At 44.7% G+C, this 24221-nt stretch overlaps 1 protein-coding gene and 1 long non-coding RNA gene across 6 annotated transcripts in view; one reads left to right on the forward strand and one right to left on the reverse strand.

Moving 5' to 3' along the window:
• LOC134969039 (uncharacterized) overlaps positions 1 to 17695 on the forward strand; it is a 129077-nt gene extending 111382 nt beyond the window's left edge. For both annotated transcript variants that reach the window (XR_010189383.1, XR_010189382.1), the window contains exon 2: positions 17059 to 17695. This is a non-coding gene — a long non-coding RNA (uncharacterized LOC134969039). The remainder of the gene's footprint in view (positions 1 to 17058) is intronic.
• A 115-nt stretch (positions 17696 to 17810) lies between these two features.
• The window catches only part of B4GALNT4 (beta-1,4-N-acetyl-galactosaminyltransferase 4), a 129300-nt gene continuing 122889 nt past the window's right edge, over positions 17811 to 24221 (reverse strand). For all 4 annotated transcript variants that reach the window (XM_063944735.1, XM_063944734.1, XM_063944736.1 and 1 more), the window contains one exon: positions 17811 to 19533. In XM_063944735.1, coding sequence (XP_063800805.1) covers positions 19416 to 19533 — 118 coding nt within the window. In that variant the 3' untranslated portion in view covers positions 17811 to 19415. The remainder of the gene's footprint in view (positions 19534 to 24221) is intronic.

A 24221-nucleotide genomic window follows, 5' to 3' on the forward strand; every position in this document is an offset into this window, starting at 1 on the left:
GACACAGTACCTCCAACAAGTCTCTAGTTGGCTCTGCAGTAATGATGGATACCGGAACCACGTTTCTCACCGCCCAGGATGCCAAGGCCTCAGTTATCCGCTTTGCAGCAGGATGACTGCTGTGATATTTCATCTTCCTCGCAAAGGACTGTTGGACAGTCAATTGCTTGGTGGAAGTAGTAAAAATGGTCTTACGACTTCCCCTCTGGGATGACCATCGACTCCCAGCAGCAACAACAGCAGCGCCAGCAGCAGTAGGCGTTACACGCAAGGATGCATCGGAGGAATCCCAGGCAGGAGAGGACTCGTCAGAATTGCCAGTGACATGGCCTGCAGGACTATTGGCATTCCTGGGGAAGGAGGAAATTGACACTGAGGGAGTTGGTGGGGTGGTTTGCGTGAGCTTGGTTACAAGAGGAAGGGATTTACTGGTCAGTGGACTGCTTCCGCTGTCGCCCAAAGTTTTTGAACTTGTCACTGACTTATGATGAATGCGCTGCAGGTGACGTATAAGGGAGGATGTTCCGAGGTGGTTAACGTCCTTACCCCTACTTATTACAGCTTGACAAAGGCAACACACGGCTTGACAAATGTTGTCCGCATTTCTGTTGAAATACTTCCACACCGAAGAGCTGATTTTTTTGGTATTTTCACCAGGCATGTCAATGGCCCTATTCCTCCCACGGACAACAGGTGTCTCCCCGGGTGCCTGACTTAAACAAACCACCTCACCATCAGAATCCTCCTGGTCAATTTCCTCCCCAGCGCCAGCAACACCCATATCCTCCTCATCCTGGTGTACTTCAACACTGACATCTTCAATCTGACTATCAGGAACTGGACTGCGGGTGCTCCTTCCAGCACTTGCAGGGGGCGTGCAAATGGTGGAAGGCGCATGCTCTTCACGTCCAGTGTGGGGAAGGTCAGGCATCGCAAACGACACAATTGGACTCTCCTTGTGGATTTGTGATTTCGAAGAACGCACAGTTCTTTGCTGTGCTTTTGCCAGCTTGAGTCTTTTCATTTTTCTAGCGAGAGGCTGAGTGCTTCCATCCTCATGTGAAGCTGAACCACTAGCCATGAACATAGGCCAGGGCCTCAGCCGTTCCTTGCCACTCCGTGTGGTAAATGGCATATTGGCAAGTTTACGCTTCTCCTCCGACAATTTTATTTTAGATTTTTGAGTCCTTTTTTTACTGATATTTGGTGTTTTGGATTTTACATGCTCTGTACTATGACATTGGGCATCGGCCTTGGCAGACGACGTTGATGGCATTTCATCGTCTCGGCCATGACTAGTGGCAGCAGCTTCAGCACGAGGTGGAAGTGGATCTTGATCTTTCCCTATTTTTGGAACCTCAACATTTTTGTTCTCCATATTTGAATAGGCACAACTAAAAGGCACCTCAGGTAAACAATGGAGATGGATGGATACTAGTATACTTATGGATGGACGAGCGACTGCCGACACAGAGGTAGCTACAGCCGTGGACTACCATACTGCGTCTGCTGCTAAAATAGACTGGATGATAATGATATAAAAAATATATATATATCACTACTGCAGCCGGACAGGTATATATTATATAATGACGGACCTGCTGGACACTGTCAGCACTGCAGACTCCTAAAGTAAGCTACTATTATCAAGAAGATAGAAAAAAAAAAACCACAACAGGTAGGTGGTATACAATTATGGATGGACGAGCGACTGCCGACACAGAGGTAGCTACAGCCGTGGACTACCGTACTGCGTCTGCTGCTAATATAGACTGGATGATAATGATATAAAAAATATATATATATCACTACTGCAGCCGGACAGGTATATATTATATAATGACGGACCTGCTGGACACTGTCAGCACTGCAGACTCCTAAAGTAAGCTACTAGTATCAAGAAGATAGAAAAAAAAAAAAACACCACAGGTAGGTGGTATACAATTATGGATGGATGAGCGCCTGCCGACACAGAGGTAGCTACAGCCGTGGACTACCGTACTGCGTCTGCTGCTAATATAGACTGGATGATAATGATATAAAAAATATATATATATCACTACTGCAGCCAGACAGGTATATATTAAATAATGACGGACCTGCTGGACACTGTCAGCACTGCAGACTCCTAAAGTAAGCTACTAGTATCAAGAAGATAGAAAAAAAAAAACACCACAGGTAGGTGGTATACAATTATGGATGGACGAGCGACTGCCGACACAGAGGTAGCTACAGCCGTGGACTACCGTACTGCGTCTGCTGCTAATATAGACTGGATGATAATGATATAAAAAAAAAATATATATATATATCACTACTGCAGCCGGACAGGTATATATTATATAATGACGGACCTGCTGGACACTGTCAGCACTGCAGACTCCTAAAGTAAGCTACTAGTATCAAGATAGAAAAAAAAAAAACACCACAGGTAGGTGGTATACAATTATGGATGGACGAACGACTGCCGACACAGAGGTAGCTACAGCCGTGGACTACCGTACTGCGTCTGCTGCTAATATAGACTGGATGATAATGATATAAAAAATATATATATATCACTACTGCAGCCGGACAGGTATATATTATATAATGACGGACCTGCTGGACACTGTCAGCACTGCAGACTCCTAAAGTAAGCTACTAGTATCAAGAAGATAGAAAAAAAAAACCCACCACAGGTAGGTGGTATACAATTATGGATGGACGAGCGACTGCCGACACAGAGGTAGCTACAGCCGTGGACTACCGTACTGCGTCTGCTGCTAATATAGACTGGATGATAATGATATAAAAAATATATATATCACTACTGCAGCCGGACAGGTATATATTATATAATGACGGACCTGCTGGACACTGTCAGCAGAATGCGTTTATAGAATAAAAACACCACACGACGAGTGTTTAACTTTTTCAGGCAGACAATCACAATATACTGGTGGTCAGTGGTCACTGGTCAGTCACACTGGCAGTGGCACTCTGGCAGCAAAAGTGTGCACTGTTAATGTACTCCTGCTATAACTGCTCCCCAGTCTCCCCACAATTAAGCTGTGTGAGCAGTGAGCACTCAGCACAGTCAGATATACATAGATGATGCAGCACACTGAGGCTGAGCACAGATATGGTATACTGTGTCACTGTGTATCGTTTTTTTTCAGGCAGAGAACGGATTATATTAAATAATAATAAAACTGCACTGGTGGTCACTGGTCAGTCACTAGTAAACTCTGCACTCTCTGAGTACTCCTAAGCTCCAGTAAATCAAGTGTCTCACTCTCACTATCTATTTCTATTCTAAACGGAGAGGACGCCAGCCACGTCCTCTCCCTATCAATCTCAATGCACGTGTGAAAATGGCGGCGACGCGCGGCTCCTTATATAGAATCCGAGTCTCGCGATAGAATCCGAGCCTCGCGAGAATCCGACAGCGGGATGATGATGTTCGGGCGCGCTTGGGTTAGCCGAGCAAGGCGGGAAGATCCGAGTCTGCCTCGGACCCGTGTAAAAAGCGTGAAGTTCGGGGGGGTTCGGTTTCCGAGAAACCGAACCCGCTCATCACTAATAACTACAGGGGTATTACTACTTATAACTACAGGGGTATTACTACTTGGGGCAAACTACAGGGGTTAAACTACTGGGGGCATAACTACAGGGGTTAAACTACTGGGGGCTAAACTACAAGGGGGCAAACTACTGGGGGCATTACTAACGGGCAAACTACATGGGGCTAAACTACAGAAGTTAAACTACTGGGGGCATAACTACAGGGGCTGAACTACTAGGGGGCAAACTACAGGGGGCATTACTACTGGGTGCTAAACTACAAGTGGGCAAACTACTGGGGGCATTACTAACAGGCAAACTACATGGGGGCTAAACTACTGGGGTCATAACTGCAGGGGCAGTTCCACCACCTCTCTAGGACCACTTTAAGCACTGGTGATAGGGGTATTATTTAGTATGCACTATTTGTCAGTTCATTCTCACTTTGGATGGACTTATAATAAACAGAACACACCACCCACAAAGCAAAAGGTACAGAGTTATCTATGGCAATGTTGTTTTTCCATCTGCTGATGATCAGTGTGAAAGAATATCCAAAGCGTGAATTCAGCCAGCATAAGGTTCGTGCAATGAGATACATTATAAAGCCTTCTTTTATTTTTTGGGTTCATCCACAAGGTATATATGAGTGAAGACCAAAACACATCACCAAGTTGCACTTTCACTCATCAGTGGGCACTGCCATGTGTGTGTCATCATTTCCTTTATGTCTTAAACTATATAAGGATGAAGATCACAAGTAGGAGGCAGCTGTGGGAGACCTCTGCTCAGGGAATGTAGAGCCCACATCAGATTGACATCAAGATGTTTTCCTGTACTAAATAGACATCATATGAAAAGCACTCCTAACAAAGTTATAATAAAATAGGTCAGGAAAGTTAGTCCCTGGCACTTTTCCTTCTGGTGACCAAAACAAGTGAGGAGGAAAGGGAGGATACAGTTTATAAATTCAGACGTTTAATCCAGCTTCCACCCGGCTCAGCCTTATAAGCCAGTGTTGACACCAGGGCTGTAGGAGAAAGGTCATTTAAAATTCTCCTCCAATGCACAGCTAACTAGCAAAGTTATTATATGATGATTTAAACGCAATGTGGATTAATAAGCGTATGATCGATCTACTGTAAAACAGAGTATTCTTGTTACACAATTTTATGTCTGTTCCCCTTCACAATGACTGGGCTTATTTAATATTTATAAAACATATCAATAATTCAAATGATTGCACATCACTGTACAAGTTGCATTTTACATCACAAAATACATTGTTATCGCTCGTAAGCCCCCTGGCTCAGAGCGCTACCAAGTAGGGAAAACAATGAGTCAGTGGCTGCAGCATATGCCAGTACAGGAATACATTTGTGCTCTCTGACACTGGCTGGTTTCCTAATTGGCTGTAGTAAACACACGGAACTGTCTCTGCAGAGCAGGCTAGCTGACAGCCCAGCTTGTCTTCTCCCACGGCGATTAACTTTTTAGCATCTTGAACTCAATTATGTTTGAATGAAATTTAATGCATTGATGTAGGACATCTTTCACTGGATCTAACTAGGAGATAATGGGGGTCATTCCGAGTTGATCGTAGCTGTGCTAAATTTAGTGGGATCCGGTCTGAAGATCGACAGTGTCTAGGTCGACAATGTTTAGGTCGACAGTCACTAGGTCGACATGGATGGAAGGTCGACAGGGTTTCTAGGTCGACATGTGCTAGGTCGACAGGTCTAAAGGTCGACATGAGGATTTTTTTTTTTTTTGTGTCGTTTTCTTCGTAAAGTGACCGGGATCCCATTTTTTTTAATTTTATTTTTTCATACTTAACGATCCACGTGGACTACGATTGGAACGGTAAAGTGTGCCGAGCGAAGCGGTAGCGGAGCGAAGGCACCATGCCCGAAGCATGGCGACCGAAGCGAGCCATGCGAGGGGACGCGGTGCACTAATTTGGGATCCCGGTCACTTTACGAAGAAAACGACACAAAAAAAAAATCCTCATGTCGACCTTTAGACCTGTCGACCTAGCACATGTCGACCTAGAAACCCTGTCGACCTAGTGACTGTCGACCTAAACATTGTCGACCTAGATACTGTCGATAAAACGAACCACACCCAAATTTAGCACAGCTACGATCGTTAACTCAGACATGCGGGGGGACGCCCAGCACAGGGCTAGTCCGCCCCGCATGTCAGTGCTGCCATCCCCGCACAAATACAAAAGCATCGCACAGAGGCGATGCCTTTGTATTTGAGGAGCAACTCCCGGCCAGCGCATCTCCTGCGGCTGGCCGGTAGTCACTCGTCGCTCCCGCTGGCCACAGCGGCTGCGTGAGACGTCATGCAGTCGTCGCGGCCCGCCCCCCCCAACGGTCCGGCCACACCTGTGTTGGCCGGACAGCTCCCCCTAAACGGCTGCTTAACGCCGCCGTTCAGCCCCCTCCCGCCTAGCGACCGCCTCTGTCTCAGAGGCGAATCCTAGGTAACGAAAGATGCCATGCGCCGGCGCACTGCGGCGCCGGCGCATGCGCAGTTCCGACCCGATCCATGCGCTGCGACAAACTGCAGCGAGCGATCGGGTTGGAATGACCCCCAATGTCCTTTCTCTCCTCCTTATCACTGCTCTTCAGAAATAAACCTATAAAGAGGAGAAGCTCAGTTATTAAAGCAAATAAACTAATTTGTTGTATTGGTATATTATTTGGTATATTAATTATGACTTTCTAGTTGAACTGTTCTATAAAGGGGTGTGGTATGAGTTGCTGGCGGCCAGCATACTGGCACTGGGATCCCGACCGCCAGCTTGCCGACAGTGGGGTAAGTGCAAATGAGCCCCTTGCGGGCTCGCTGCGGGCACGGTGGCGAACGTATCTATTCTCCCTCCAGGGGGGTCGTGGACCCCCAAGAGGGAGAAAAGGTGTCGGTATCCCAACAACCGGTATACTGAATACCACCCCTGCAAAGTAGTAGCTGTGTCACTAACAATGAACAAAAAAGCCATTCATGCAAATGTACAGTTATGCTGTTGCTCAGATAAGATAAGAGCCCAACCTGGTGAAGAGCTGGAAGTTGTGTGATAGTGTATTGAAACATAGAAACATAGACATTGCTGGCTGGTTTGGGTATCGCACAGCCAATATGCATTCTCTGCCATCAGCTGTGTCATACTAGTCCTAGGCTACTATAGGCTAACGCCATCTGCAGATTGGGTCAGCTATTGGGGCCAAGCTCCGGAATGGTTTGGTAAAGCCGACTGCTCAGCAGCCCCCATAGAAACCTATGAGGGGTGCATTTGCTGTTGGGAATGAAGGACCCCTCCATGGCACATCTGGGGATCCTTAATCATACCTCCCAACTTTTGCTGCCATAAAACCAGGCCTTTGTGTGCTGCAAATGCGTGAGCCCCAAAATGGGGTGTGGCCTTGGGTGAGATAGGTGTGGCATCAGGAAGGGTCATGGCCTCGTGAATTACTCTGTTTTGGGCATTTTTGGGGAGCAGGTGAGTAGCCCCCGACCCTCCTCCCATCACTGTTTAGATGCTGTGCGTGATTTCTATTCAGGCATCACACACTGCTTTGGGGTGTGTTCAAACTGAAATCTAAATTGCAGTGTAGAAATTAAGCAGCCAGTATTTACCCTGCACAGAAACAATATAACCCACCCCAGGTACTAAAGGCCTTCATAAATGTAATGCCCTATATGCCCTGATGGTCTCTAGTATAATCCCTGACCGGACCCAGTGTCCACGCCAGCACCACGGTCCGTCTCCCGGGACACGCAGCGGAACGTGTTTTAAATGCAGGTCCTTTAAGATGGGACCCTCTTACCTGCCCCCATATGCCAGCCACGCAGTCCTGGGGTCCCCACAGTGAGCGGTTCTAGATGCGGTGTGCGGCTCCTACTGCAAGTACCCGTCTTGGCATTGGGCGTGCGTGAGTTTCGGCGCCAGCGGGGGGTGATGGAGCTGTAGCGTTGAAGTCTGCAGAGCTACAGCTAGGGATGCCAATCCCGGGTCTTTTTTTCAATCCAGGGTAGGGGGATTGAAAAATGATCCGGATACCCGGGATTGGGTTGAAGATTTTAAAATTTAAATTTTCAATGCCCCCCCACACCCTTCCCAAACCCACCCAGCCCACAGAACTACTCACCATCCTCTGGGAGTGCGGCCAGGTTCACCTGCTGCAGGCGGCGAGGTGCGATCCGTCACGCTACGTTGTGTGTACAGCTGGGGGAAGGGGGAACCTGGAGGAGGGAGCTGGACAGCGTCTGAGCCTCCTGAGGACGCTTAACGCTGCCTGGCACTGAAAAAGCAAGGGGGCTTTCTATTCCCGAAATCCCCGGGATTGGAAGCTCCAATCCCGGGATAATTATTATTATCCTTTATTTATATGGTGCCACTAGGGTTCCACAGCGCCCAATTACAGAGTACATAAACAAATAATCAAATAGGAAAACAGCAACTTACAGTTGACGACAATATAGGACAAGTATAGGGTAAATAAACATAGCTACATCAGCAGATGACACTGGAATAAGTATCAGGTGGCAGAAGACTGCTGGAGTTTGTGCAGTTGAAGATTATTAAAGTAAGAAAAAGGCTAAGCATAAGAGGGAAGAGGGCCCTGCTCGTAAGAGCTTACATTCCAAAGGGGAGGAGTAGACAGACAGGGGGTGACACAGACGGGGTGAGATTGAATAACACCCAATTTTAGGCCTAAATTCCGGGATCCCGCCAATCCTGATCTAGGTATTGACCACCCTACTTACAGCGCTGACAAGCTCAGAGAAAAAAAAAACTTTTAAAATTGAAAGTATAGGGCTGGTATAGCAGCCCCCTGTAAAGGTGCATCCCAGCTTGCACCAACAGAAAACTGAAATAGACCCCTAAATTTGAAGAGATTTTTGTCCATGCATTGTGACAGGGCATTTTTACCACCCACACTCAGACTTACATCTAACGGCAAATCAAAGCTAACTGTGGGGTCTATACACGAAACAGTGAAAAGAGTGGATAAGTGAGCCAGTGGAGAAGTTGCCCATGGCAACCAATCAGCTGCTCTGTATGATTTTAAAGTATGCAAATTATAAATGTTACTTCAATGCTGATTGGTTCTTCTCCACTGGCACACTTCTCCACAGTCTTCACTGCTTCATGAATAGACCCCTGCGTGTTTTAATGTCTCATTACCTATTCCTGGCTGGAACGTATTTTTTATAATCTCCCAGTAATGTTTATTATGTTCAGGTTTGGAAAGCGTGATATTTGTTTCCTTGCACATCAGCCTGTGGCTTGGAATCTGCATCAATAAGTCTGTTGCAGCAACAGGAGAGATGGATTTTATTTCCTCATGAAAGGTGGCAACCTTATTCACTGCAAAACATACAGTATTTTCTATTATTCCACCATTTACAGGAAGCCTGTAAAAGTATGTGTGGCAGAAGCCACAATAAATAGAAAAGTGTAAAGAAAATGAATGATCTTTGAGGAAGTCAGTCAGACACTTTAAATAAATACCATCCCTTACTTCCTTTTGGTACTACATTCTGAAGTCTATCCATGAAGCAGTGAAAAATGTGGAGAAGTTGCCTATGGCCAGAGCCGGATTAACGGCAGAGCGGAAGGGGCGGTCGTCCCGGGGCCCCCACACAGTAGCGGATCTTGCCACGGGCAAGCAGTACTTTTGCCCGGGGCGCCGCCTTCCGGAGGGCGCAGGGCGCCCTCCGGAGGGCGCCGCACCAGGGCAAGATCCGCTACTGGTGTGTGCCCCCTGCTGCCCGCTGCCCCCGGCCGCTACTGCTGGGAAGGGAAACTAGACGCGTACGCGTCTAGTTTCCCTTCCTGGAGAGGTCCTTTACTGTGCGGTGCGCGATGACGTCATCGCGCAACGCACAGCAAAGGTCCTCTCCACGAAGGGAACTAGACGCTACGCGTCTAGTTTCCCTTCGTGGAGAGGACCTTTGCTGTGCGGTGCGCGATGACGTCATCGCGCACCGCACATCAATTCAGCTGTACAGGGGGCGTAAATGACCACGCCCCCTGTACAAAGCCACGCCCCCTAAAGCCGCCCGGGGCGCCACAAGCCCCGGAGCCGGCCCTGCCCCCACACACTGTCCTCACAACTGCTAAAAAACCATCTGAGTAGGAGTTCAGCATTTACCTGTCTCCTCTACGTCCTCCTCGGCAGCTGAGACGTTCCATTACAGATGCGGCCGCCGAGGAGCTTCACTCACTGCAGTGTGAAGTCTCACGAGATTTTACTTTATCTCGCGAGACTTCACACTGCTGTGAGTGAAGCTCCTCGGCGGCCGCAGCAGTAAAGGAACAGCTCAGCTGCTGAGGAGGACGGAGAGGAGACAGGTAAATTCTGTACTCCTACTCCGATGTTTTTTTGCAGTTGTGAGGACAGGGTGTGTGGGCCCAACAAATTTATTGCCCAGGGGCCCCCACAGACCTTAATCCAGCCCTGCCTATGGCAACCAGTCAGCTGCTACGTATAATTTTATAGAATGCACTTTATAAATGTTACCTCAACACTGATTGGTTGCTATGGAGAACTTCTCCACTGGCTCACTTCCCCACTCTTTTCACTGCTTCATGAATAGACCCCTCTGTCACATAATTGTTGAAAAACAAATTTCATTACTTACGGTAATCTGTGTATTTTAGGCATTTTATTTCAAATAAATAGGCAGAACTACTTACCATATACTTGCGACGGCCGGGAGGCTGCTAAAAATTGTGTGGCACTCCCAGCCCCCCTGGAAAAGTGGGCAAGTATCCAGGAATCTGGCTGTACCCACCAGTTACCCCGGCCATGATGTGATTCACGCCGAATTGCATCATCGTAGCCATGCCCCTCGCTGTGCAATGCCAGTAATCTCTGCACTGTATAGTGGGGGGCATGACCACAATGACGTGATTGCAGAAACCACACCCCCAGACCAACCTCATTTGTTTTGCTGCGCCCCTATCACTCACATGCCCCCAGGCATGTGAGTGATCGGCACGTATGTATGCATCAGCAAGTATGTATGCTGATTCTTGCCCCCATCACTGACGATGTTCAATCGTCACATGTGTACCCACCCTAACAGAGAACAGGTGAAACAAAGTGATCCAGCCCTCCGAGAACAATCAGATCTTGGACCATATATACTAAGCCTTGAAAAGTGATACATTTCACGGACCAACCAACCAGCTCCTGAAATTTTTCAAACCCAGTCTGTAACATGGCAGTTAGGAGCTGATTGGCTGGTACTTTATCACCGTGAAATGTACCACTTTTCAAGGTTTAGTACATCTCCTCTCTTGTCTGATTAAGCCACCCTCATGTTTCGTAAAATGGAATAATGCTCAACACTCAGCATTGAAAGAGAGGATCCGCACCACTCCGATATGATATGCGACTTCTATGAGATATAGGGAGTCCAGTATCCCAATAAAGGAAAAGAAAGACAACAAAAGGTCATCATATGACTGAACACACCAATTAAAGCACAATCTGGGAAAGTAAGCGCTAACCCACGAAAAAGCGTCATGCTAATTCATTAGCTTTTTAATTCTCCAATATACGGCTGGAAAATATTTTATTACAAAGGCAGACATTTACAATTTCCTGTGCCTAAGAGTTACATAAAGTGTGCCTTATTCAGAGTTGTTAGTAAATCAAAAAAAGCACCGTAATGGGCAAAACCATGTTGCACTTCAGGAGGGGTAGATGTAACCTGTAGAGAGAGTTAGATTTGGGTGGGGTGTGTTCAAACTGAAATATAAATTGCAGTGTAAAAGTAAAGCAGCCATTATTTACCATGCACAGAAGCAATCAAACCCACCCAAATCGAAATCTTTCTGCACATGTTACATCTGCAGTGGAACATGGTTTTGCCCAATTGCTAACTTTTTTTGGTTTGCTAACACACCTGAATACTCCACAGAGTGTGTTATTCCCAACATGACTGGTCCAAGTGTGGGCACTTTGAAGTTCCCATGCAAGGCTAGATGTTGATTGTTCTATTTGATCACATTATCCAATCACTGTAGGCAAGTGTTGGCTCATCACAGTATAATCTTATTGAATTGGATTTGAGATTATGGATAATCTTGTCAAATAATGATTTAATCACAGTGCTGACAGAATGGGTGGACATGCTTATTCTCCAAGTTGGATGTCCAGCACAGCACTTCAACAACCAAGTCAGGGCAATTGGCCTTTCAGGTGCACAGTGGATATAAAGGCCTTAAACAGAGTTGAACATACGGCTGTTGGCGGCTCATATATTGCACGTTTCCACACTGTGGATGTTCTGGAACCAAGTGTACGCAAGTATGGGTGAAGCACAGTTGTACACATTTCAGAAACATCTACACTTATGACGAAAGAGGAGTATCTGGGTTGTTATAGGGCACTGTCATATAGGACGAGTTTAGATAGGATGTGCCAACATCTTAAAGTACAGTATACACTGATGCAAGTGCAAACTGAGGAGAGTGACGACAATTTACAGATAGGGGGTGTACATGCCCAAAATGCATACAGCTCCACATACACGCTACATATACACATATGTGTGCGGGAGCACATGTACACGGTATATGTCCACACCATAAAAGTATACACAGCCTTACTGAAATTACAGATTTTTGTAAGTTGTAAAGTCTGAGCCAAGATAAATGTCACTTTGCAATCAACAAGATTGAAGAATTTTTTTTTTTTTTTATAGCAAAACCTACAATGACCTGGATGCATAAGTGTGCACATCCTTTCATAATGGAGCATTAGCTGTTTTCAGATTTAACCTGTCACATTCAAACTAACATACAATGGAAATTAGCGCACACCTGCCAGCAGTGAAAGGGAGTGTGATAAATCAAACTCTAGATCAGCGGTTCCTTGTAGTTTTCTGGGTGGCATCCTACTGGGATAGTCCTGGTCTGCAAGTAGCTTTCAAAACACCTATGGCAGGGGTATTAAACTATTTTGGATGGGGCACTTTAATGGATATTTGGCAGACCGGACATGAGTTTCATTACAAAATCACAAGTTAAGTTTAAAATATATTTCACATTATGCCACAGTGACCTCAGTCCACATTATACCACAGTGCCTTCAGTCCATATTATGTCACAGTGACCTCAGTCCACATCAGGCCACACGGCCTTCAGTCCATATTATGTCACAGTGACCTCAGTCCACATTATACCACATTGCCTTCAGTCCATATTATATCACAGTGACCTCAGTCCACATTATACCACACGGCCTTCAGTTCATATTATGTCACAGTGACCTCAGTCCACATCAGGCCACACGGCCTTCAGTCCATATTATGTCACAGTGACCTCAGTCCACATTATACCACAGTACGTTCAATCCACATTATACCACAGTGACCTCAGTCCACATTATACCACATTGCCTTCAGTCCATATTATGTCACAGTGACCTCAGTCCACATTATACCACAGTGCTTTCAGTCCATATTATGTCAGTGACCTCAGTCCACATTATACCATATGACCTTCAGTCCATATTATGTCAGTGACCTCAGTCCACATTATACCATACGGCCTTCAGTCCATATTATGTCACATTAACCTCAGTCCACATTATACCACTGTGCCTTCAGTCCATATTATGTCACAGTGACCTCAGTCCACATTATACCAGACAGCCTTCAGTCCATATTATGTCACATTAACCTCAGTCCACATTATACCACTGTGCCTTCAGTCCATATTATGTCACATTAACCTCAGTCCACATTATACCACTGTGCCTTCAGTCCATATTATGTCACAGTGACCTCAGTCCACATTATACCACACAGCCTTCAGTCCATATTATGTCACAGTGACCTCAGTCCACATTAGGCCACACGGCCTTCAGTCCATATTATGTCACAGTAACCTCAGTCCACATTATACCACAGTATGTTCAATCCACATAATACCAGTGCCTTCAGTCTATATTATGTGACAGTGACCTCAATCCACATTATACCACAGTGCCTTTAGTCCATAATATGTCGCAGTGACCTCAGTCCACATTAGGCCACAGTGACCTCAACCCACATTATGCCATAGTGCCTTCAGTCCACATTATGCCAGTGACCTCAGTCCACATTATGCCACAGTGACCTCAGTCCATATTATGCAACAGTGACCTCAGTCCATATTATACCATAAAATGCCTTCCAGGTGGAAAAATAAACACTTGCATCTATACAAAGATGCAGACAGACATAGGGAGGGAGGTAGGGGCAGGGGCAGAGAGACATATTCGAGACAATATTAGTAACAATGCACATGTTCCTTAAATGCCAATCACTTCCTCCAGATACCCCTTTTGCCAACAGAACCATGTACATACCATTAGACTCCTCCACATACCCCTTTAATGCAACTATACTCCTCCGCATGCCCTTTATAGTCTCCCCATTTACCTTTGCCGTGGAATCCATTTGACACCATGGCTGTTTTCAGGGGATATCCCGCAATTATTTTTTTATAACTATGCCCCTCAGGGTATAACATGGTGCAATGATTCACCAGGAACTCCTACAAGGAGAAGCGGGCCTTGCTGCTCCTGCCACACAGGTCATGGCCCTCTATACTTGTATGAGATGGCTGAGACTAAAAGGCATAAAGCACAAATGGGATACCAGAAACTCAAGGAATGCAGGGCAGGAGATGAACCAATATAAGATGATCTGGCACCCAATAGGTGTAATAAGCAAGTTTAAATAGCCTGTGAAAGAGCAGCCACGGCTGGATATGATAGAAATCCAATTAATGGAATAAAATTGAACACAGTGGAGAAACAATCCAACACTACCCATATTATATCACATTTCTTACCTGGTGGAAGATTGGTGAAGAACTCCATAGCAATAGGAGTTCACAGTCTCTCAGGAATGGTAAAAGGATGTTAACTAGCCAAGAGGGAACATGTTGTAATGAAACCTCTGATCTGGTGGAAGGGCAACATGTAATCCTGGGAGATAAGCTCCAAGGTCTTTCAAACACCTGCATGTCCAAAGAAATGGGAGCAATACACCCGGTGCAAGAATCTAGCCATCATAAGCTTTTCCCATATTGAGTGGAAGCAGAAGAGGCAATCAAAGGTGCACGTAGCCATTTCAGGTGAAGTATAAGATAAGAGGATGTAGTTAATAGATTTCTATAGACAGTTAACACCAACAGTGGAAATGGAGGCCCCTCCATCAAGGAAGTGATTTCCCAATGGGCCGCTGGAAAAGGATTGCTCCGCCTCTATAGTTGAGGCATCTATATAAAGGAAGAAAGGTTGCAATGTGCCAGGGTGATTAAGCACTGCAGAAAGCCTTATGGATTACCATACCTTGTTATTGGCATTTTTCAAAGTAATACCCTTTTCACACATGACCTGAGAATTTGCCAGGTCTAGCAAGACTGCAAATTCCCTCGGTCTCAGCCTGACCCTGTTCGTGAGCAGGGTCAGGGACCCGGGACGTTGTTTCCTTTCACACATACAGAAAACCTGGGTCGATGTGCAATCACATGCAAAAACTCAGGTTTTAGATGCATGTGTGAAAGGGGTATAAGAGTAATTCTCAGCACTAAGGAAGAGTATTCCTTGGATGAATTGCTGATAGTAATTTGCATAACCAAGGAAGGACTGAATGGCATTGAGGCTGGAATGTTGTGGCCAATGGAGTAAAGCCTGTACTTTCTTGGAGTCCCTTTGGAGATTGGCTGCCAATACAATATACTATATCTAAAATTTTTTTTTTTTTTTTTTTAAATGTTCAAAGATGCAATTCTCCCCTTTGCACTGAGGGGTTAACACTAGCTTTAAAACATTCTCAATGAATCTCTCTGGGAGGTTAGACAAGGAATAGCCACCACCTCAAATTCAAACAGACCAAAAGAGACAGAATATAAGCTGTACACTGGGCCTTTTCCAGGTTTCTCAGCAAACCAAAAAAGCAAGCATCTGGGCAAAACCATGGTGGGCAGATTTATCATGTGCAGAGAGAGTTAGATTTGGGTGGGGTGTGTTCAAACTGAAACCTAAATTGCAGTTTAAAAATAAAGCAGCCAGTATTTAACATGCAACAATATAAACCATCCAAATCTAAATCTTTCTGCACAAGTTACATCTGCCCAACCAGCAGTGCAACCTGGTTTTGCCCAACTGCTTGATTTTTTTGGTTTGCTAACAAACCCAAATAATCCCCATTAAGTGGTACTATACCCTGAAAAACTGGTAAAAATGTTTCCATCATCTTATCTGAATTATTAGCAGAAATTTGTCCAAAGGGGTACTTTTCTCCACATTTGGTAAACTTGCTCTTGCATTATATCGTTTTGGAACAAGGTGCATTACATTAGTAATACCTAATTGGAACAAACAATACCCTCAGATACTGTGAATAACCCTAACTAAATCCCAGTACTTTCTGTCGGCATACCGACCGTCGGTACCCTGAGTGCCGGGAAATGAACTATATCCCTCTGGCACATTGATACAGGTTGAGTATCCCATATCCAAATATTCCGAAATACGGAATATTCCGAAATACGGACTTTTTTGAGTGAGAGTGAGATAGTGAAACCTTTGTTTTTGATGGCTCAATGTACACAAACTTTGTTTAATACACAAAGTTATTAAAAATATTGTATTAAATGACCTTCAGGCTGTGTGTATAAGGTGTATATGAAACATAAATGAATTGTGTGAATGTAGACACACTTTGTTTAATGCACAAAGTTATAAAAAATATTGGCTAAAATGACCCTCAGGCTGTGTGTATAAGGTGTATATGAAACATAAATGCATTCTGTACTTAGATTTAGGTTCCATCGCCATGCTATCTCATTATGGTATGCAATTATTCCAAAATACGGAAAAATCCGATATCCAAAATACCTCTGGTCCCAAGCATTTTGAATAAGGGATACTCAACCTGTATATGTCAATTTCTATGTATGCAAAGATAAAACAGCCTATTTTTTTTTTTTTTAGCTATGTGTACCCCTTGGTATTTATGGGAAGAGGTCATTCTAATTCATGCTCTCCAAGGACTCCAACCCCCTCTCGACTCTTAGACAGGTTTTCATCTTGAGGAGTGTAGTTCAAGCATGATAAAAAAGGGGGGGGGGGGGGCATTGCTTGGTTTCAGGAATAGAAGAGTTGGACCCACCCACGTGGAGGAATCTTACCAGAAAGGTCCATGAGACAGTCCCAAGCACAAAGCGTTGTAGAACATCAAAATGTTGATTGCTGAAAACATCACTAAGGCTTCAATACTGAGGTAAATGGGATGTCTGGAGTCACATCAGTAATTGTTACTGCTAAATCTTGGGGAGGCATTTCTTTGTATATGCAGTGGCAGGAACTTCAGCAGAGGTTGAGTCCAATTTAGTGAATAGAGTGGAGCCAGGGAAGGTCCAGATGGAGCTTGTGTTATGAGGAACGAGTCATATTGCTAAACTGAGATTATCTCCTAAATTGTTGACAGGGCAAGGAGAAAACTGAACAGGGATGCTACTATGAGCCTATGGAAATATTTATGGAACAGTTGGAATTTCTGTCAGGAACTGGTCATGTATACCAGTCCTCCCGTATTCTGCACATGCCTGGGCTATGGTTAAGGTTGACAAGACAGTAGATACTTCTCATCAAAAGAACACTCAAGATGTTACAAAAAAATCACGCATCCAAGTCAACCAAAGTTGGGCTTCATAATAGAAAAAGCAGAGCCCAGATTCCAATTTTACTGAAAACCACTGAGATGACCTAAACAGGGCTGTGCACGAGATCCCCTTGCAATTTAATGGAACTTTGTTGCTGGGAAGAGTGATATAGAATTGCAAAGTTCAGGTGTAAAGTTGATAAGAGATATATTCAAAAAGACTTACTGCTATAATAAAAACAAAATGGTGCTTCCACACAGAATTAGTCTAGGTGTGTACACACTTATAGACCCGGGGTAGTGTGTTTTTTTGGTTTTTTTTTTACGTGTTTCCTAAAAATTGTGTATTTTTTTTATTCAACTGCATTTGTTGGTTAGAAGGCAACATTAAAAAGTAGGAATAAATCTGACATGGTTTAAGCTTGATTTCAGAATGCTGGTATTAAACAATCTACATAACCCATGTGTGGAGTGCTCGTGTTTCCCTGATGTTTCTGAGTTTTTCTAACAAATCCCCAATTAACAGGATCTGGAACAAGCTTATTCACCTTACATGCACAGTACTAATGAGACACAAATAAAAGCCAAACTGAAAACCGTTTTATTTTAGTTTAAAAAGAAAGAAATATTTAAAACTTCTAAAAACCTCTTGCTACATTTTAATTTCACAGAAATCATTGTAATTGCTGAGAATGGCTGGACCTACGCAGGAGATGACAAGGGACTCGCCTAGAGGGAGTTTACATGGAACGCCAGACCTGTCCTTTCCATTTTCCCATTAGGCAGGCTGGTTCCAGGTCTAGTGAAATGACACTAAAACACTTCCTGAAATGGACACCTCCATCCAAGCACACCATAAGACACATTTATAAGAACCGGCACATAAATACAAAAGGAACAATTTGGCTTATATATCTACTGGCAGACCTCATTGTGACCTTTTAATAAATATATAGTTTTTCCTTTCTAGCATAAGTATTCTGGACTGCTTAATAAATAAGGATATCAGGTGGGGCAGCAGTTTTACCATTGCTACCTCACAGCACCATGATCAAGGGATCGAGCTAAATCAATTTAAGCTGTAATAGGGTAAGAACAGATGTGATTAATTATATAGAACAGCAAATGATCACACCCAAGATGGCTGCCTCACCGTCTGAAATAATGTAAAGTGCTGGGAGTCCTATTGGAAGAAAAGGGCTATATAAATTAGGAATTATTATTTAAGTGCATTTCAGTAGTTCTAGTTTTGCTTTCAGTTGGACTGAAGACAATATATAAAAAAAAATGCCTGTTAGTGTTGACCGTTCCTATACCCACAAACTAAATTGTTATTTTATCATGGGGTAACTAAGAATTAGTCATTCAGATTATTGCTATGAATATTGTACAATGACCTACATACAGTAAATGGCTGTAATTAGTGTAGGGACACATTGGTAGACAATATACAATCGCTGTTATTAGCCAAGTGTGTAGCATGGTAAGATATACGTAGATGTTAGCACAAACAGGACATAAACATTCTGCTATGAATAAATTCCCTTTCGTCTTGCTCTGTTTATTACCTATAATGCAGTGACACCCTGAGGTCACTGGTTTCCTGTGAGATTTACTGATCGCTAATGATGCAGGTTTGTATCGTAAGGTATTTTCCTATGAGTGTCATTCAGAGCCACCTAGTGGCCAGTTTGTATAGTGCATTACAGATTGATTCAAGCACAGCTGGATACTGCACAGAGCAAACAGCAACTGAATTCTTACCTGTGTCTAGTGCAAGTACAATTTTGTTTATATTATTTCCACAATTAGTCTGCTCCATTGCAAACACTATTAATAACACATTCTGGCAGCAGCAGAACCCTGAGTGTTTTACGCCTATTTATCAGCAGTTCTGAACTATAGCGTACCATGTCACTATGAAGCACTGCGCAGTTTACGCAGAACTTGGAGGATTCTTATCCCCTTTCAAGTAGAAACATTTAGATGGTTGTTCTCATTAGTCATCTCCTGCGGAGTATCAAAGCCTACTCAGATCTCAACCAGAGCAGCCTGCAGTGGGTGGAATGTGCGGGACCACACTATACTGGTTTCTCTGGCAATACCATGGTTATTAAACATAACAGCCAGCCAGGGGAGGGGTCTCAAAGTGGACTAGGCTCACAGTCCCTCATCTTCATACATCAGTCCTTGGCAGCAGTTTCCTGGCTCTGCGTGTTCCACATGCCTCTCTTGGAGTGATAGTAGTGGAAGAAGTTCCTCAGACGTAGTCGCTCAACCTCTAACCCGTTCTGCAACACCCTACAGGAATTTTCAGAGATACAGCTGACATTAATTGGAGGAAGAGAGTTGAATTCAATCATTTCGCTTGTATCTTGATCAAGAAAAAAACAAAAACAAAAATACATTTTTGCAAGAGAAATGAAGTACAGTATACAGGTCACCAACAATCAGTGGTAAAAGGCCCTCATTCCGAGTTGATCGCTCGCTAGCTATTTTTTGCAGAGCAGTGATCAGATAGTCGCCGCCTCTAGGGGAGTGTATTTTCGCTTTGCAAGTGTGCGAACGCTTGTGTTGCCGAGCGGGACAAATTTTTTTTTTACAGTTTCTGAGTAGCTCTGGACTTACTCAGCCCTTGCGATCACTTTAGCCTGTCCGGTCCTGGAATTGACATCAGACACCCGCCCTGCAAACGCCTGGACACGCCTACATTTTTCCTACCACTCCCAGAAAACGGTCAGTTGACACCCATAAACGCCTTCTTCCTGTCAATCTCCTTGCGATCGGTTGTGCGAATAGATTTGTCGCTAGAAGCATTGCACAGCAACAATGCTGTTTGTACCCGTACAACGCGCGTGCGCATTGCGGTGCATACGCATGCGCAGTAGTAACCTGATCGCTGCGCTGTGAAAAATGTCAGCGAGCGATCAACTGGGAATGAGGGCCATAGCCACCTAGTGGGTTAGATGGCTGCGCTCTGATATAGGTTACTTTGGGACAATGGCAGAGTGCATACTGGGCAGGTGAAAGATGCACTTTAAAGTCATGACTGACCACTCTTATTGTAATCTCTTTAGACAAACTAGAAGTCCTTTATGAAGCCATTAATGAGCCATGGATTTGCACTGATGTGCCTTGCTTTTACAGAGGTGAATGCCTTATATCTTCTCCCAAACGCCTCGACAAACCAGAAGCCCTATTTGTAGTGTGGAAATAGAGGTGCTCCCACCGTACAGCAAGGAACATGCGTACAATAGGACAGCACATGAGCACACCCAAGATGGTTGCCTCACCAACTGTAATAGAGTAAAGTGCTTTGAGTCCTACTGAATCCTATATGTGCACCCCTTTACCTTTCAGTAATCTGGCTGTAGAAGAATAGAAATAATTATTTTATACTGCTAACACCCTCACACTACCCAACTACTTTTACTGGCTACTGCAAATACCCACTCCATTCCACACAGGGACATCTTACCCAGTGCACTGCCAGGGGTGAAGGTACATGCTACCCAGTAGAATTCACTGTCATAGGGCCTATACTAACACGCTACCCAGATGACTACACTGACATAGGGCCTATACTAACATGCTACCCAGCAGACTACACTGACATAGGGCCTATACTAACACGCTACCCAGATGACTACACTGACATAGGGCCTATACTAACATGCTACCCAGCAGACTACGCTGACATAGAGCCTATACTAACATGCTACCCAGCAGACTACACTGACATAGGGCCTATACTAACATGCTACCCAGATGACTACACTGACATAGGGCCTATACTAACATGCTACCCAGCAGACTACGCTGACATAGAGCCTATACTAACATGCTACCCAGCAGACTACACTGACAGAGCCTATACTAACACGCTACCCAGATGACTACACTGACATAGGGCCTATACTAACATGCTACCCAGCAGACTACACTGACATAGGGCCTATACTAACACGCTACCCAGATGACTACACTGACATAGGGCCTATACTAACATGCTACCCAGCAGACTACGCTGACATAGAGCCTATACTAACATGCTACCCAGCAGAATACACTGACATAGGGCCTATACTAACATGCTACCCAGCAGACTAGCTGACATAGAGCCTATACCCGTGATGGCTAACCTATGACACGCGTGTCACTCGTGACACGCCGAGGCACTTTGACTGACACGCCTGTTGGTGCTGCCCTTTGGTTACATGTGCCGCTCTGCTCCAATCCCTGCTTGTTGCGTCATGTGCGGCTCTGCTCCAATCCCTGCTTGTTGCGTGCTTGTTGCATGGAGGCGTGGTGTCACCGCTGGCGCTGGCGCGAGCGCTCTGCAGAGAACCGGTCGGAAGAACGCTACAGGAGGAAAGGTGATCGGCGAGGTTCACAGCCCTGTAGACAGCCAAGTAAGGTGGCCTTCCGATCCCCACATCCTGCACCTGCAGGCCTGAGACCCAGGAGACGAGTTTCACAGCCCTGTGTGATCACCCCATCCCAGTCCGTCATAAACAGCGCAGGAGGACTTGTGATAAGCAGCATTGTGTGGCTGTCCTGTAAGTGCAATCATTACGTAGTGTAGTGCTTTAAATTATTTTGTACCAGGAGTCTGTCCAACAACACCGTTACAGAGGTAATAAAGCATTTAATTTAATAGGTTTTTAATTACCTCTGTAACAGTGTTGTTGGACTGACTCCTGGTATAAAATAATTCTCAGCATTAAATAATATTAAAACAAATAAAAGAAACAGACTGACAGATCAAGTTAGTAGCGCTTGCTTGGCCCTGAAGTGCACAAAATATGGGTGGTCTTCAGTATGCCGACTACAACCCTGCAAGATTTAGCAAATGCAATTCAGCAACAGGAAAGTCACTAAGCCTGGTAAATCATTATTTGTTTTTTGAACTAATAAATATAATAAATATATTAAATATATAACTCTTTATTATGGCTGCAAATATCACCAAATTATTGATATTTCTTGAAGTGACACACGACCCGAGGAAGGCTACACTTTTTTCAGATTTTCGACACACCAAGCTGAAAAGGTTAGCCATCACTGGCCTATACTAATATGCTACCCAGCAGACTACGCTGACATAGGGCCTATACTAACATGCTACCCAGCAGACTACGCTGACATAGAGCCTATACTAACATGCTACCCAGCAGACTACGCTGACATAGGGCCTATACTAACATGCTACTCTGCAGAATACACTGACATAGGGTCTATACTAACATGCTACCCAGCAGACTACACTGACATAGAGCCTATACTAACATGCTACCCAGCAGTCTACACTGACATAGAGCCTATACTAACATGCTACCCAGCAGACTACGCTGACATAGGGCCTATACTAACATGCTACTCGGCAGAATACACTGACATAGGGCCTATACTAACATGCTACCCAGATGACTACACTGACATAGGGCCTATACTAACACGCTACCCAGATGACTACACTGACATAGGGCCTATACTAACATGCTACTCAGCAGAATACACTGACATAGGGCCTATACTAACATGCTACCCAGCAGAATACACTGACATTGAGCCTAGACTAACACGCTACCCAGATGACTACACTGACATAGGGCCTATACTAACATGCTACTCAGCAGAATACACTGACATAGGGCCTATACTAACATGCTACCCAGATGACTACACTGACATAGGGCCTATACCAGGCCTGGCCAACCTGTGGCTCTCCAGCTGTTGTAAAACTACAAGTCCCATCATGCTTTGCCACAGTTTTGCTATTAAGGAATGCTAAAACCGTTGCAGGGCATGCTGGGATGTGTAGTTTCACAACATCTGGAGAGCCACAGGTTGGCCAGGCCTGGCCTATACTAACATGCTACTCAGCAGAATACACTGACATAGGGTCTATACTAACATGCTACCCAGCAGACTACACTGACATAGAGCCTATACTAACACGCTACCCAGATGACTACACTGACATAGGGCCTATACCAGAGGTTCTCAAACTCGGTCCTCGGGGGCACACACAGTGCATGTTTTGCAGGTAACCCAGCAGGTGCACAGGTGTATTAATTACTCACTGACACATTTTAAAAGGTCCACAGGTGGAGCTAATTATTTCACTTGCGATTCTTTGAGGAGACCTGCAAAACATGCACTGTGTGTGCCCCCGAGGACCGAGTTTGAGAACCTCTGGCCTATACTAACATGCTACTCAGCAGAATACATTGACATAGGGCCTATACTAACATGCTACCCAGCAGAATACACTGACATAGAGCCTATACTAACACGCTACCCAGATGACTACACTGACATAGGGCCTATACTAACATGCTACTCAGCAGAATACAATGACATAGGGCCTATACTAACATGCTACTCGGCAGAATACACTGACATAGGGTCTATACTAACATGCTACCCAGATGACTACACTGACATAGAGCCTATACTAACACGCTACCCAGATGACTACACTGACATAGGGCCTATACTAACATGCTACCCAGCAGACTACACTGACATAGAGCCTATACTAACACGCTACCCAGATGACTACACTGACATAGGGCCTTATACTAACATGCTACCCAGCAGACTACACTGACATAGAGCCTATACTAACACGCTACCCAGATGACTACACTGACATAGGGCCTTATACTAACATGCTACTCAGCAGAATACACTGACATAGGGCCTAACTACTAGGGCCTATACTGACATACAGTAGGGCATATACTAAAACACTACCCAGTAGAATTCACTGGTTGTCTTCCCTAAACCCGCCTCCTCTGGGAGTCCGTAAAATGGACACAAGAAAATGCAGAAATTAAATTCCCTAACTAGAATATAGTAAGATGCAAGTCATTTACTTAGACAGCCAGTTATTAGGTCAACCCCATATGGTCGACATCCATTAGGACGACAGGGTCAAAAAGTCAACAAGGGTCAAAATGTTGACATGGAACAGATAGACA

Source organism: Pseudophryne corroboree, chromosome 11, assembly GCF_028390025.1.
Source record: "Pseudophryne corroboree isolate aPseCor3 chromosome 11, aPseCor3.hap2, whole genome shotgun sequence".
Lineage (NCBI taxonomy): Eukaryota > Metazoa > Chordata > Amphibia > Anura > Myobatrachidae > Pseudophryne > Pseudophryne corroboree.